The following is a 16,563-nucleotide window of genomic DNA, read 5'->3' on the forward strand; positions in this document are numbered from 1 at the left end:
ATTACTTTCCTTAATGATGCAAAAATTTGACTGTTACACAAAAAGTTTGAAATCTAAAATAAAGTTATTTACTGACACTAAATCTTAATATGTAAGGGTAAAGTAACCAGGAAGATTAAAATTGCAGTTATATCCCATGCATGTACATGAAATATCTTATATTATTCTTCTTAAATTAAAAGAGCTATTATTAGAAACGCAGCTCTTTGTGGGTAAGTGTGACAGATGGTGCATAGGAGTGAGTGGTGAGCAATTTACAGTAAACAAATTCTTTATCTCTGACGGGTCATGGGGAGAACTAACATGGTCCCCAGCAAAATCAGGGAGTCATCTCAAAAACAGTGGCATTCAAATGTACTAATCATGGTGAAACATGTTTAAAAATAAAATCCAAAGGCTTTGTATTGGTTTTGTTTATCGAAATGAGAAACATTTTTTTCTACAGAAGTTAAGGACATGCCTTCTGGGGCTGACAGCATGATGCAATTTGTAAAGGTGCTCCAGTGTGCTCAGCATCTACTATTGAGAGCACTGTTACAGGCTCAGCAGCACTGAAGTGGTCAAATTTAATCCAGATGTTTACTGACACACCACAGCTCTTGTTAGTAGCCTTTATACATGGGTCATTATGTTCCAGTAAGACTTTGGAACTGTTTGGAACTGCTTTAACCATATCTTACAAGAAAAGGCACAGTGTGTATCTGGGAATGTTCAGCAGGTTCTCCTCATCTTTTGAGGTTATTTTAATCTGTGTCAGCAGCAGATGAATCCTGTGGAATAAAGCAACCCTAACAAAAGGTATGTGAGGGATTTTTCATACACTGTTCGGACAATACATTCGTGAGAAATTTAGTTCTGACCATATTGGCTATGTCTATCTACAGTAGCACTACAAACTAAGTGGCAGAACAATAGTTTCTAAATGCATTTACTCTACTTTTAAAATTTGGGCTCAGACAGCAGCCCCTGCCTAGCAGGTAATTACTGTCACCAGTTATAGGTGGAATATGTATTGGCCTTCTCATGTAGAAGATGGGCTTGCCAGGTTACAGATATTCTCCATCGGTGTCTGACCCCTTCAATTAGATGTAAATTAATCTTGCAGGCAATAAGAAAATTATATTTACTTTTTTTTTTTTTTTTTTTTTTATTCTGTTTAGATGCAATAACTCTGGGAGTTATTTTAGTTTGCAATAAATTGGTAATGAAGCCAGTTATCTTCTCTGTAATTCCTTTATATGAAAGTAAAAATTCTCACATTCTTTGAACAGACAGTAACAAACTACCAAATACCATATTTCTTGTGTCATCACAAAAATCCTAACAGATCCTCCATCTGAAGCTTCTGTTCCCTCTGCTTCTTCAGTAATTTCCTTTGTCTTTCCCACACACACATAACCCCAAGATGTCATGGGCATGTGGGAATGCACCTTGTCACAGATGTTGCTTCCCAATATACTTAGCAGAATCACATTGATACCCAAATCTCCATTTTTTTTCCATGCTCCTGTTTACTTTTCTAAGCTTAACTGACCCATATTTCCTAATTTATAGCTCATAAACCCTCTGCACATATCCTTTTTTCCTTCTTTAACTGGTGAATAGATCTCTTCTCTGAACCTTTCATATTCCTTACTGCTTAGTCATTTTTCCTAAAACTTGCCCTTTGTATCACAATCATGCATTATAGTAAAAGCCTCTGCAGACCTACCTGTGAGTATTGTTGCTTATAATATGTAACTAGTATATTTGCATATAGAGACAGAAAAGACAGAGTTGGGAGAAAATTCCTGAGAACAATGACTTGCAAAAATGCATAGTAATATATCAGTTTTTTAAAAAAATAAAATAAAGCTCTGAACACATCAGTTCTCATTTTCTTATCTCATATACTTTTGAAAGCCTCAAATCTTCCTTTGTCTGGCACTAAAAGAACTATTAAAGCTTTCACAGAACCTAGTCAGTCATTTCCCCAGGGAAATTGCAGTACCTATCACTAACATCAAGACCAACAAAATTACTTCTCTTCCATTCTCACCACCTTCAACAATGGAAAGATGACAATGGGTTTACAATAAAGAAATATTCCCATCCAGTGCTTGAAATCCAGGCATGGAAAGAAATGCTATCATCACTGATTTTCACTATGTACAACAGTAACAGGAGAATTCCTCAACAGGGATGAATAAATGCCTTTTTTTTCAAAATCCTTTCCTTTTTCAAATGCGATGCTATATAAATCATTAGTAAACCTGTTTTCATATATACCAGGGATTTTTTTAATATGAGCTTTCCTACACCATTTCAGCTTGAACAATCATTGCTTTGTGTTGTTTCATTTTTTGACATAAAGAAACCTAGGTTTTACATTTCTAATATTCCTTAACACTACTTAAGCCATTTTTAGCAAATTATATTAAACCTCTCTATCTACATCTGTGCTCAAGACAAAGGCAATCACCATTGTGATTCATGTTTGAGACTAGTACAATGACGTATAGAGATGTTACTCTATGCACTTTGACATCTCCAGTGGTTGTGGAGTATTACTGTGAAACAGAATCTAAAATTTGTGGTATGTTACTCATTTAACCTAGCAGACCCTGACTACTTCTTGTTCATGTATGTGCAGCGCACTGAAAATATTGTCTTCGCAGTGGTCTTGTATTCCTATCTTCATGAAAGTTTTATGTTCACTTTCAAATGCTTGATTAACTCTGTAATGCCAGGAAATTATAGGTTGGTTTGGGTTTTTGTTGTTGTTGTTGTTTTGTTTTTTTTTTTTTTTTTAATTAATTGCTTCTGCTCAAGTGAGGTTTGGAATGTTTAAGACTTTACAAAACATCATCTGAGTTTTAAGTTAACAGAAATAAATCTAGAGCATCATGCAGGTTTCAGATAAATGGTTACACTTTTAAGTCACTTGCACAAGATAACAATCCTATGTGCATTTGGGTGTGTTATTCAGTAGTTCTATATGGAAATAAACTTGCACTGGTTTCAGTTTTCTTGGTTTTCTGCCAAGTACCTTATTTGATACTTCCTGATATTGTGAATTACAAAATAAACAATTTAAAAACCAAAGTGAACAATACAGCTAATTTATTATTACAGTAAAAATTAACTTTTAATTGGAAATAATTATCTAGTTGCATCCCGGAGAGCTAGATTTTTGGCTAGAAAGTACTAAATAACTTCAAGCAATTAACTAGAAGACATATAAAATCATTGCTTATTGACGTTAAAAAATGAGAAAAAACATTGGACTCTGAAACAGCGAAGGTCATTTAGATGAACAGTCATTACTGATATATCAGGTTCAGTCAATCAGCTACTGTTTGAGTCCATGAAAATTCTAGGAAAGAGATGAAACCTCTCCATATGACCTTTGTGTCTGATAAAATCACATTTATTTTTACAAGGGAAAATTGTCCCTGACAATCTACACAGCAATATTTCTATACAAAAATGATTATGTATCCGCAGGTTCAAGAATAAACTGTTTGCCCTCTTATTTTACTGGCATTTTTTTACATAATATGCATCCATCCCTAATAGTGGAAACGCTGTTTGTGAAATAGAAATTATATTTGTTCTACATATATATATTTATTCTAAGGGCTCTAATTACTGAAAATTTATTTCAAAAGAGATGTCTATGTACTTTAACTTCTGTAATTTGTGAAAAAAAAACACTGGACTATATTGCAATAATGAAAACAGGTTACGTTTTACTTCAAATAATAGCTCTTGAATGCACAGGTGTTACACAGTATCAGGTCTTTTGTACAATATTCTGTACCAGTTCTATTATGCACATCTATACCTTTCTTTAACAGTAAACACAATACAGCTGCAGGTTTGAGAATATGAATTTCAAGCTTTCTTCCTCTGGATCCTTCTTACTACTTTTTTTTTTTTTTTAATTATTTTTTTCTCCTGTACTTTTTTTTTCCCCCTTTTATTACTTCCTTCCCTACCCCCCCCTCCTTTTTTTTTTTTTTTTTTTTTTAAAAAAAGTATTAGCCGTTAATCACAGCTCAGTTAGATTTTTGGGTACAGCAGCCAGCAATTGCTGACTGCCCCTTAATGAATGATCAAGGCCTTTTGAAATATTCAAAGATGGCTGACACAGAAATTGAAGTATCCATATTGCTTCTTAAAAATGTTGATTATGACACTCTTACATTTTATATTATGGTAAATCAATTAAATTTTTCAAGTGGGCTGTTTCCCAAATACTAAACAAAATTAATTAGGTTTAGGTCCTTGCTTTTATTCTGTATTGGAAAGGATGGTCATAACATCCCTATAAGTAAATCCCTTAAAATTAATTCCTGATCCTCTCTTTCTAGTTATGTATTGTAGCTCAGTATGCAAACCAATTCTGCTTCTCACACACATACTCATACAAATATTTCTGCCTCTTTCTCAAGAGCCAATGACCCACGTTATAAAAAGAGGAGTTCTGAACTGACTTGTTATCAGAAGCCATCAGAAGAACATATTACTATTATTTATAATTGCTACATTGTTGCCTAAGGAGCCAGTTGCCGAGGGAATCATTAAACACGCTGATTTTGACTTTTGTAGAGGATTTGAGAAAATTGCTTTTAAAAGAAATGTCTTTCATTTTATCCACAAAGTAGAAAAAAGGCTAAACTAGGCAGAACAAATAGAAGTTCTTTGAGATGTCTGATGGAAAATTCCCCTGGTGGAAGCTTCAAATAGGTACAATAAATCTTGATTTTTAGAGTATTTTTGGTACATATACTTCAAGGGAAAAAGGGTGATGGGTTTGAGCAACCATTTTGCAAACAATGCATCTACAACAGAGTATGAACAATAAACAGAGACACTGTAACTTATTGTTCAGGAGAAATAATAAAATTGTCAGTGTAAATATTAATTCCGTACTGATATACTTATGGTCAGAAATATAAAAAAATAAAGCACACCATACTATCATCCTTTAATGTCCTTCTTGGACTCCTGCCTGTGCATCTTCTATGCTGCCCTCCGTACACTCCCTGTGCATTACACATTTTATTCTGTTGATTTCTGAAGACTAAGGCACACAAATATCAGCGTATTTCAAGATTAATTTCTCTCAGTGTATTAAGTGGCAACATAACACAAAGTAGCTTCCAAAAATGCTCTTCTGTTAAAATAGCAGTCCTATCTGACACTGCTTTTAGTCACCCTCTTGTCTTCATCCCCCTTTGTATTAACCAACATCCCTGATTCCTTTCTTCAGTTCCACTCTTGATCCTACCATTGACCCTAAGACAACACTACTGAGTCAGGATTAGGTAGTAAATTCTCTGGGACTGACCGAAAGTCAGTTCCATTCATTTAACGAAGGCAGTCCATTTTGGAATACATACCCATTAGTGCTAGACCACATGTCACAAGAAACAAAAGAATTATTTCAACAAGGTGCAACATTCAGCCTAGTATGCAGCTAAATCTTATCAGCTATTGACTCCAAAGCACCAGATATTTTGGATAGAGTAAAAGATGAAGCAGAAAGAAAAAAAAAATGCAGATGTAATCAGCAGTTTGAACATTGCTGAGGAAGTTGAACCCAAGAATCAGGGCATTCAACAACAGAAATAAGCTGAGGAAGGTAAACTCTTTTTCCTTGTAACATTTCTTCTAGTTTCAGCATTCCTGTCTAGCTTTCCACATCCTTTCCCAGTCTCTGGTTGTCCTCCACTTCAGATCACCTCTCCTGTTTCAAAATTGGAGATTCTAACATGAGCTTTTTCTTATTTTGGGAGGAAGTTTGTTTATAAGCAGATGCCAATTTTATTCTAAATTTTAGATTCTAACTTTTCAAGTTCTGACCATGTTGTGACCAGTAATTGCCCTTCCCGAGAGGATGTTTCACCCTGCACCACTCTGTCTTCCACATTCTAAAATGTAAGCAGGCACTGGGTCTCTACATTGAAACATTTGAATTTTTGCCAAAAATATTATACACGTTTCCTTTATCTCATGGCTGGATGTAACGACTTGAGTCAAAGTTCCAACATCAGGTGTACCAGTGAATCATTTCCATACAAACTAAATGGTAAAATTTATGCCTGGAAGTTCTTCTCTCAGTCTTAGCAGCAAATAAGCAAAACCAGTCACAAATAGCTTTTCTTTACATCATGTACACTAATGAGTGACTAGTGCTATTAACAATGTCTGTGCATAATTACTTAAATAGTGTTGTACTAGTGGATTTACCAACCTGTAATTATATTTTACCATTGAAACAGACAAAACCATTTCAGACAGGTTTGTAAACGTAGCCTCTTTTCATCCAGTTCTTAATTTTTAAGAAGTTATAAAGCTATATAACAAGAATTTAATTTTGGTACAACTGTTGCAATAAGGAGTGGGACCACGTGAAAACATATTAGTCAAGCCATCTGTCATGCTTTGAGCTCAGAGGGCAACTGAGCACCACAGAGCCGCTCACTCACTTGTTCCCCCTCAGGACTGGGAAGGAGAAAATGAAGCAAACATACTGGGAATGGAGATAAGGACATGGAAGGGTGACTCACCCATTACAGTCACAGGCAAAAGACAGACTCCTTAGGGGAAGAAAAAGAACATCACTTGAATTCAAACACTACCAAAACCAACACTTAACAGAGTGGGACAGTGAGAAGCATTACTACATCTTAAAAACACCTCCCTCATCCCTCCCTTCTCCCTGGGCTCAGCCCTGTTCCTGATCCAACTCCTCCGCTGCAATGGCCCAGGGAAGAGGGCTACAGTCAGTCCACTGATCCTTCCTCCTTAAGGGGAAGACTCTTCACATTCTCTCCTGCTCTAGCATGGTGTCCCTCTCACGGGATACAGGCCTCCATGAACTTTCTCCAGAATGAGTCCTTCCCACAGGATGCAGCCATGCCCAAGTTGCCCCAGTATGGGTCACACCAGCGTGTTTCAGTCCTCCCAGTGCCAAACCACAACAGCCGGGGCTGTTTCTTCCCACAGAGTCATGGCCTTCTTTGGGCACAGCCACCCGCTCCAGTGTCAGCTCCTCCACAAGCCCCAGGTCAGCATCTGCTCCACAATAGACCTCAATCTCACCACAGGATACAAGGGGGGAATCTCCTCTGGCACACCCCACCCCCTTTCTCCTCCCTCCTTCCACTCACCTCAGCATTTTCACAGGTGTCCTCATCACAACCCCCAGATCCTCCTCCCCAGTTCCCCTTCTTAAATACATTATCACAGAGGTGTTGCTGCCATTGCTAATTGGCTCAGCCTTGGTCAGAGGTGGGTCTGACTTGGAGCTGGGGGAACTTCGAGAAGCTTCTCATAGGAGCCACCACAGTAGCTCCCTCCCCCACTATCAAAAACCCTGCCACACAAACCCAGATGAATGCAATGTTAATCCACAAATATCCCATGCTTTATTCTATAACAAAGATTCAAGTTCAGAAAATATCTGCAGAAGCATTTAGAATTATGATAGATGACAGAATATTTTGAAATTATGACAATTTAATGAATTTTTACCTAGAGAATTATTTTAGCTCCAAATGCTAAAGAGATCATGGAAGAAAAATTACATTTTACTTGCACGGAATATGCAGTAGGAGAAACAAAGATGAGACTATGCTTGACATAAAACTTTAAATAATTTAATGAAAACTTGTAAGTTATCAAAACTAGTTAGTTAGTGAAACAAACATTGTTATCCTCCATCCTTTTTTATATTATCATAGTGTTAAAGATGCATTTATTTGCCTTCTTATCCTTTTCCTTATATCAACATCTCCAAAACATAATGTAAAATCTTTTTTCCATATTATGAAGCATTGAGCAATAAAAGGATATAAAACTTCTCTGTTCTCTATTCTATAATTTACATAAAGAACATTTTCACCGAAAGATAAGTTCATATTAGTCCTAAAATAACAGAACAACTGTGCTGAAGCATGGATAAAAAATGTCCATAAAGATCACAGGTAAAGTGTTAGTGGAAAATTATTTCTGAAACCTTCAAGAGTATGCAGACTTCCTGAGATCAATTTCACTATGTCCTAGTTTGGACTTATGTGATGCAAAATCTTTGTTATTGCTCTGAGATGGTCTTAGTGGTTCACAACATTTAGAACCTTTTGAGTCTTTAGCTAAAGAAGTTTTTTTTGTTCACAGTTTAATGGCAACATTTGTCCTTGGTAGCTGAAGAACTTCAAATAATATCTTTCTGATGTGTGCTGAACTTTCTTGCTTCTTATCTATTAAAACCTCTTTGGTTTTTTTTTTTTTTTTTCCCCAAATCTTTGAAGCTGAAACATCATTAAGAAAAGACAATTTAAATCCTTCGTAGAGACAAATGTTAAATAATTCTCATCACTTTCAGAATCTTCTCTCTATTAGCACAGTTATGGTCTCTGATAACTAAAAGCCAGATGTTTCCCAGTTGAATGAGGATGGGAACAAAGCATAGTTTTATGTGCTTAATTAATCTTAAACAGAAAATTTCTAGATCTTCCAAGATGCTGAAAGAGATATTTCAACATTTAAATTATTTTAACATTTTCATCTATTAAGCAACCTCTCTTTTTTGTATCTGCTTCCTCTATAGTGTTTTCGTTTGTTTGTTTGTTTGTGTTTTTGGTTGGTTTTTGTTGTTTGTTTGTTTGTTTGTTTGTTTGTTTTATATATATACAACTAATACTCTGCCTTCAGTAGCAGGACAAAATGCATACCTCATCAAAGCAGCACATGAGTTTCTTAGGTTTTTTTCCCAATGTTACACTAGAGATAGCTCCTGGAGCTGAACATAGGTGTTGCCTGGGAAATCTTTGATTCAGAATTTATTCATCCGGTAGAAAATTATCAAATCACCTAGACAAATGTTTCAAAACAAATACTTTGTTTTTGCCCAAGACTGTGTAGGGAATACTCTCAGAGTGAACAAAGATTGTATAATGACAAAAAGATGGCTAAGTGGGTTTGGGCTACTTAAAAACTTCATATTTCTTCTCTGAGTTAGCAGAGAAGGGATTTAAAAGTTTCACAATTCTGGTGGTTATTCAGATTATTTAATTCTGCTGTTAATTGTCCTGAACAGTGGGTGACTTTCCCCTACCATCACCTGAAATGTGGTGATCAGGTGGTCTGGGCTAAAGGCCGAGAGTGCGGGGCCAACGGTCAGGTGGTCTGGGCTAACGGCCGAGGGGGCGTGGCTAATGGCCGAGGGGGCGGGGCCAACGGTCAGTTGATCTGGGCTATCGGTCAGGTGGTCTGGGTTTACGGAACAGGGGGCGGGGCCAATGGTAAGGTGGTCTGGGCTAACGGGCGAGGGGGCGGGGCCAATGGTCAGGTGGTCTGGGCTAATGGCCGAGGGGGAGGGGCTAGCGGTCGAGGGGGCGGCGCCAATGGTCAGGAGGTCTGGGCTAACGGCTGAGGGGGTGGGGCCAACGGTCAGGTGGTCTGCGCTCACGGTCAGGTGGTCTGGGCTAACGGCCGAGGGGGCGGGGCTAACTGCAGAGGGGGTGGGGCTAACGGTGGAGGGGGCGGGGCCAAAGGTCAGGTGGTCTGGGCTAACAGCCGAGGGGGCGGGGCTAACGGTCGAGGGGGCGGGGCCAACGGTCAGGTGATCTGGGGTAATGGTCAGGTGGTCTGGGCTAATGGCCGAGGGGGCGGGGATAACGATCAGGTGGTCTGGGCTAACAGCCGAGGGGGCGGGGCTAACGGCCGAGGTGGCGGGGCCAGCGGTCAGGTGGTGTGGGCTAACGGCCGAGGGGGCGGGGCTAACGGCCGAGGGGGCGGGGCCAACGGTCAGGTGGTCTGGGCTAAAGGCCGAGGGGCGGGGCTAACGGCCCAGGGGGCGGCGCCAAAGGTCAGGTGGTCTGGGCTAACGGCCGAGGGGGCGGGGCTAACGGCCGAGGCGGCGGGGCCAACGGTCAGGTGGTCTCGGCTAATGGCCGAGGGGGCAGGGCCAGCAGTCAGGTGGTTTGGGCTAATGGCCGAGGGGGCGGGACTAACGGCCGAGGGGGCGGGGCTAGCCGTCGAGGGAGCGGGGCCAACGGTCAGATGGTCTGGGATATCGGCCGAGGGGGCGGGGCCAACGGTCAGGTGGTCTGGGCTAACGGCCCAGGGGGCGGGGTAACGGTCGCGGGGGCGGGGCCAAAGGTCAGGTGGTCTGGGCTAACGGCCGATTAGGCGGGGCTAATGGTCGAGGGGGCGCGGCCAACGTTCTGGTGGTCTGGGCTAACGGCCGAGGGGGTGGGGCCAACGGTCAGGTGGTCTGGGCTCACGGTCAGGTGGTCTGGGCTAACGGCCGAGGAGGCGGGGCCAAAGTCCCAGGGAGCGGGGCCAACGGTCAGGTGGTGTGGGCTAATGATCAGGTGGTCTGGGCTAATGGCCAAGGGGGCGGAGCCAACGGTCAGGTGGTCTGGACTAATACCCGAGGGGGCATGGCTAATGGCCGAGGGGGCGGGGCTAGCGATCGAGGGGGCGGGGCCAACGGTCAGGTGGTCTGGGCTCACGGTCAGGTGGTCTGGGATAACGGCCGAGGGGGCGGGGCTAACGGTCGAGGGGGCGGGGCCAACGGCCAGGTGGTCTGGGCTAACGGCCGAGGGGGCGGGGCTAACGAAGAGGGGGCAGGGCCAACGGTCAGGTGGTCTGGGCTCACAGCCAGGTGGTTTGGGATAATGGCCGAGGGGGCGGGACTAACGGCCGAGGGGGCGGGGCTAACGGCCGACGGGGCGGGGCCAGCAGTCATGTGGTCTGGGCTAACGGCCCAGGGGGCGGGGCTAACGGCCGAGGGGGCGGGGCCAACGGTCAGGTGGTCTGGGCTAATGGCCGAGTGGGCGGGGCCAACGGACAGGTGGTCTGGGCTCACGGTCAGGTGGTCTGGGATAACGGCCGAGGGGGCGGGGCTAACGGCCGAGGGGGCGGGGCCAACGGTCAGGTGATCTGGGCTAACGGCCAGGTGGTCTGGGCTAACGGCCGAGGGGGCGGGGCCAACGGTCAGGTGGTCTGGGCTAACGGCCGAGGGGGCGGGTCTAACGGCCCAGGGGGCGGGGCCAACGGTCAGGTGGTCTGGGCTAACGGTCAGGTGGTGTGGGCTAACGGCCGAGGGGGCGGGGCTAACGGCCGAGGGGGCGGGGCCAGCGGTCAGGTGGTCTGTGCTAATGGATGAGGGGGCAGGGCTATCGGCCGAGGGGGCGGGGCTAACTGTTGCCTATTGCAGGCATGGCGACCTGGTTCAGGAACGGCATGGAGGCCAATCCCCGGCCGCTCGGTCCATCTGCTCACAGACACCAATGTGGTGGACGGAAAATGGCGTTTTATTTCTGAATGACACAGCCTTATATAGCTTGAGTTTACAACATCACTTCCGTCTGCTTACATCATAAACTAAGCACTATAGGGAGAGGGGTCATACCTTTCCGTACAGCGTGATATCTTCCGGCCGCCAGACCCTAACTACCTACATTTCCCCCCTCCCTATGCACGACTAAACTAACTAAAATAGAAAAACATAGGAAACTTAAATGAAAATATAAGGCACAATGGACCGGTGGAAATTAGAGGGTAACTAGTAATAACAGGGTGCTATTTAGGGTAACTAAGGATAATTGGGAGTAACACAGAGTAAACGTGTTCTTAAAGCAGTTGTTGGCGTTCTACCAACATAATGTTAACCTTCTCTAGCCGGCTTTTGACGAACGACACGAGCTTATTTAGTATACAGGGTCCAAAGATCAGTGCCACCATGATCATTACGACTGGACCTGTCAAGGTAGATATCAGGGTGGTTAGCCATGGCGAATGGTTGAACCATGATTCAAACCATCCTTGCTGGGCTTCTCTGTCTCTTTTTCTTTTTTCTAAACCTTCCCGAAGTTTGGCCATGGTACCACGAACGACACCAGTTTTGTCTGCATATACACAGCATTCTTCTCCCAAAGCGGCACATAGTCCTCCTTGTTGTAAAAACAAGAGGTCTAGTCCTCTACGGTTTTGGAGAACTACTTCCGACAATGAACTCAGTGATTGTTCTAAGGCGCTGATTGATTTCTCAATTCGAGTAAGATCCTCATCCACTGCAATTCTAAGGGAGTGAAATTTTTGATTCTGCTCAACTAATGAAGCTATTCCTGTTCCTGCCCCCGCAGCTCCTATGGCTAATAGGGTAGCTGTGGTCAAAGCAGTAAAAGGTTCTCGCTTCTGTACATGGTGCGAGGTTGAAGGAGTCAGATGGTCATAAACATATTCCTCAAGGTGATATATAATTCTCGGGATAATTAGCACTTGTATACAAAACTCAGCACTTGTCTTAAGTTCTTTAATAGATATGCACGGAGTAATTCCGGCCTTTGAACATATCCACTTGGTGTTATTGGCCGGGACTAGCCAATCAGCTATTTTTTTTTTTATTTTTTTTTTTGCTTTTGTGATGGTATTACATAGACTTCTTTTCCCAAGAGGTACAGTGCCAACACATGTACCTTGTCCTGACACACGTTGCATTGTTATTCCCTGTTTGTTTTGAGTATCATTCCATCAACATTGTATCGGATTTGTCCCGTTCACCCATTTTGGTCTGGAAGGTATACCTACGGCCTCAAAAAGAGGAGGTCTGACATCATAGCAAAGCCAACAATGAGTTGTCATGTTTGGATTTGTTGAATTTAATATTTGGTAGGTTGAGTTCAATAATTTCCATAGAGGGGGTAATTTGGGACCAAAAGTTATCACCTCCTCAGCTTCAATAGAAGTGGCTTCTCTGGTAGTGTTTTCCGTAGGGGTGGCTTTTTTGGCAGTGGTTACGGTGTCATGTTTTATAGGCTTAGGTGTTTGTGGATTAGGAACTGGATTAAGCCCGATAGCTTGAGGTTCCTGAGGTGCAGATCTCTTTTGTATCCTTATCAGTCCTCCTCTATCTTTGCTAGGTTCCCAGTATCTAAAACCCCAAATTTTGCCAACAGTCCACCCTAGGTCGTTTTCATTGGTTACATTTAAAAAAATATATTGACATTTGCACTGCTTGCCACGCGGGCATACTAACCCCCCCGAAAAGTCTGTTGTATAGGGGGTACAGCCTATTGGACCCCAGCTGGTCTTAAGAAACTGGTCTGGTTCCACTACCTTCCAGCCAGACGCGATGGTTTCACAGCCCCAGTAGGAACAATAATATGAATTAGGGAAGTTGCAGTAAGATTTGCCGGGATTAGAGCCGGGGCACATATAGTACATTATCTGATTCAAACAGGGTTCTATTGGAGCTAAATCACAGAGGTGCACCGAGAAACTAGGCGGTCCTGTGGTAACAACTTTCCGTACTATTTTCTGGTCCTCCCATCTTACCAACATCCATTCCCACGGTTGATGTTTATGTGAGCCATGAGATGGCGTTACAAACCCCAGGATTAAGATGAAAATCACATAAAGACGTTGCAGCCCCTTTTTGTGGGAGCTATTTCGCCGTTGTTTAAGTTCCGTCGGTGCAGAGCTCCAGGGAGCAGATGGAGTGATTGCTGGCTTCTCGTCCTCTCCTGTCACCGGGGCATATGGGTTACGAGGGTGTCCGATAAGTTGGTCCTGTGAATAAAAACTTACAGTTTCTGTTAGTTTCATTCCACTACTGGCATTATTTACATTATTATTATTGTTGCTATTATTGTCAGCCTGAAGATCTGGTTTGATAGACTTGAGTGGACACCATTTAACTTTGCCATCTTTTTTAACAGCTGCATACCCTCGTCCCTGGTGGAGAATGCAGGCAGTTTGCCATAACATGGCCTGCTTGGCCGCATTCGAAACATGCCATTATACTAGCTATTGCAGTATGAACAGCTGTCTGAATTGGAATTAGATGTTCTTCTTTCGCGACATGTCTAATCATGTCTGCCAAGCTCGACCCTACCGGTAGGGATCGTAGAATTTCTTTAGTACTAGCATTGCACTGTTGGCGCAAGCAGTCTGCAACGACCGGGCCTTTTGCTTCTACCGGTAGGGAGGAGGAATCAATCGCCACTTGAAGGCGATCCACAAACTGCGCGAAACTTTCACTCTCATTTTGTTTTATAGTTGACCATGGAGACGGCTTGACAATAACCTTAGAATAGCTTCTCTAGCAGCACGGGTAGTTGTCATCACCTCATAGGCTCGTAAACCTTGAGCCTGCGCTTGAGGTGTAATCATTGTTGGATCCGTTCCCATCAATCGTTGTAGACTAGAACCATACAATGGATGGTCCGCTCCTGTTACCTGAGTCAATTGTCTCGCACAGTTATCCTCCCAGTCTTGTTTGAAAACTATCATTCCTGCCCCATCAAAAATCAACCTACAAGTTTGTTTTATATCAAACGGGAGCATGTCATCTCCTCCGAAAACTCCGTCTATGAGGGTGGAAACCATGGCAGAATTAAGCCCTTTGTCTGCGATTGCTTTAACAATCGCTTGTATATCCTTAGGATTTATTGGCGAGTGGACCCTTTGTCCCCCGTCCGTCACTCGGACTGGGAACGCTAGTGTGGCCGATGGGGCCCAATCGGCACACGCTATCTTTATTTTTCTCCAATCCGTGAGGGGAATTTTTCCCCCTCGTAGTTCCTCTTTATTGCGAATGGGGATATTTTGGCTTTTGGCTCTGTCTATCTCTATTTCCTCCTCCTCTGAACTTGAATCAATTGCGTGCCACTCGTTCCAGGTAGTATCTGACCCGCAGTTGGAACTCGACTGACTGGTCACTTCCAGATTCCAGTGCTTTTTTGTTGGGTTCTGGCCCCGCCCACTTCCCTTGCGGGCGGACCGTTCCCTCCCTCTTAGCTCGCCCTGCCTTCTACCGGGCGGGGTGTTTGCCTTATAAGGGCATTTTTGCAGATGGCCACTCTGGTTGGGTTTCCGCCCCTTGCTCACACTCCCCTCCTCCCCCCGGTTGACCCTGCCGCTTTTCCCTTTCTCGTTCTCCTCCCCCTCCTGTTTGTGCGCGCGTATAGGTTTTAGTGCTTCTTCTTTATTCTCTCCAGGGGCACCTTCGCCCCGCCCTTCCCCTTTCTGGTCGGCGCCATTTTGGGGCACATAGGGCGGTGGTCTCGCCCAGGCGTGCTCAGACTCTGATTTCTCTGCGGCACTCCTGGCCTCCTCGAGTAATTTGCCCCAGAAGGATTTTGTTTGATTTTGTCCCTCCGCTAGCGGGACGGGGTTCGGGGACTGTGGGGGCATATCGCCCTCCCGCGAGTCTGTAGGCTCAGCAGGATTGCCATCATCGAGGGGGCACGGAGTCTGTGTGGCTGCCCCGACTCCTAATTTCGGGGTAACCTTCAAACAGTCCCTTGCCGCCCTCCAGGTATCCTGCTCTTGTATGGCCTTCTGCAGAGCCTGTACGACTCTTCCCCATGATTTAAGATTTTTCCCACAACCCGAAGACATCGTCTCCTCAGCTAACACTTTAGTGCATTTATCCCACACTTCTGGGTGGAGAATATCCACCAGCTGGTCAATGACCCCAATTTGTAAAATCCTCGCAACTGCAAGGGTAAAATCATTGGCTTTACAATCAATCCCCCACTGCTTATGTATTTGGGATACAACCTTCACAAGGGCTTCCAACCTCCTTGTTGGTCCTGGTCCGGGAGCGTCCTCTCCTGACCTCCCCCGCCGGGCTGGTCCAGCCGCTCCGGCCGCCATTCAACCGAATCCAGATGACGATTCCTGGGTTTCGGCACCACTTGTTGCCTATTCCAGGCATGGCGACCTGGTTCAGGAACGGCATGGAGGCCAATCCCCGGCCGCTCGGTCCATCTGCTCACAGACACCAATGTGGCGGACGGCAAATGGCGTTTTATTACTGAATGACACAGCCTTATATAGCTTGAGTTTACAACATCACTTCCATCTGCTTACATCATAAACTAAACACTATAGGAAGAGGGGTCATACCTTTCCGTACAGCGCGATATCTTCCGGCCGCCAGACCCTAACTACCTACAGCTAACAGCCGAGGGGGCGGGGCAAACTGCCGCAAGGGCGGGGCCAGCGGTCAGGTGGTCTGGCCTAACGGCCCAGGGGGCGGGGCTAAGGGCCGAGGGGGCGGGGCCAGCGGTCAGGTGGTCTGGGCTAATGGCCGAGGGGGCAGGACTAACTGCCGAGGGGGGCGGGGCTAACGGTCGAGGGGGCGGGGCCAACGGTCAGGTGGTCTGGGCTAACGGCCGATGGGCGGCGCTAACGGCCGAGGGGGCGGGGCCAGCGGTCAGGTGGTCTGGCCTAACAACCCAGGGGGCGGGGCTAACGGCCGAGGGAGCGGGGCCAACGGTCAGGTGGTCTGGACTAACGATCATGTGGTCTGGGCTAACGGCCAGGTGGTCTGGGCTAACGGCCCAGGGGGAAGGGCCAACGGTCAGTTGGTCTGGGCTAACGGCCGAGGGGGCGGGGCCAACGGTGAGGTGGTCTGAGCTAACGGCCGAGGGGGCGGGGCCAACGGCCCAGGGGGCGGGGCCAACAGTCAGGTGGTCTGGGCTAACGGCCCAGGGGGCGGGGCCAATGGTCAGGTCGTCTGGGCTAACGGCCGAGGGGGCAGGGCTAACGGCCGAG

The 16,563-nt window shown here is 44.8% G+C and overlaps 1 protein-coding gene across 1 annotated transcript; it reads right to left on the bottom strand.

The window, feature by feature from the left end:
- Positions 1 to 11,538: 11,538 nt before the first annotated feature.
- On the bottom strand, positions 11,539 to 12,498 carry LOC116960630 (MLV-related proviral Env polyprotein). The gene has a single exon (XM_042801973.1). It carries the CDS (start codon positions 12,496 to 12,498, stop codon positions 11,632 to 11,634), a length of 867 nt encoding a protein of 288 aa, XP_042657907.1. The 3' UTR covers positions 11,539 to 11,631.
- Positions 12,499 to 16,563: the final 4,065 nt, after the last annotated feature.

The sequence above is a fragment of the Tyto alba genome, unplaced genomic scaffold (genome assembly GCF_018691265.1).
Source record: "Tyto alba isolate M040663 unplaced genomic scaffold, T.alba_DEE_v4.0 Super-Scaffold_38, whole genome shotgun sequence".
NCBI classification, from domain to species: domain Eukaryota; kingdom Metazoa; phylum Chordata; class Aves; order Strigiformes; family Tytonidae; genus Tyto; species Tyto alba.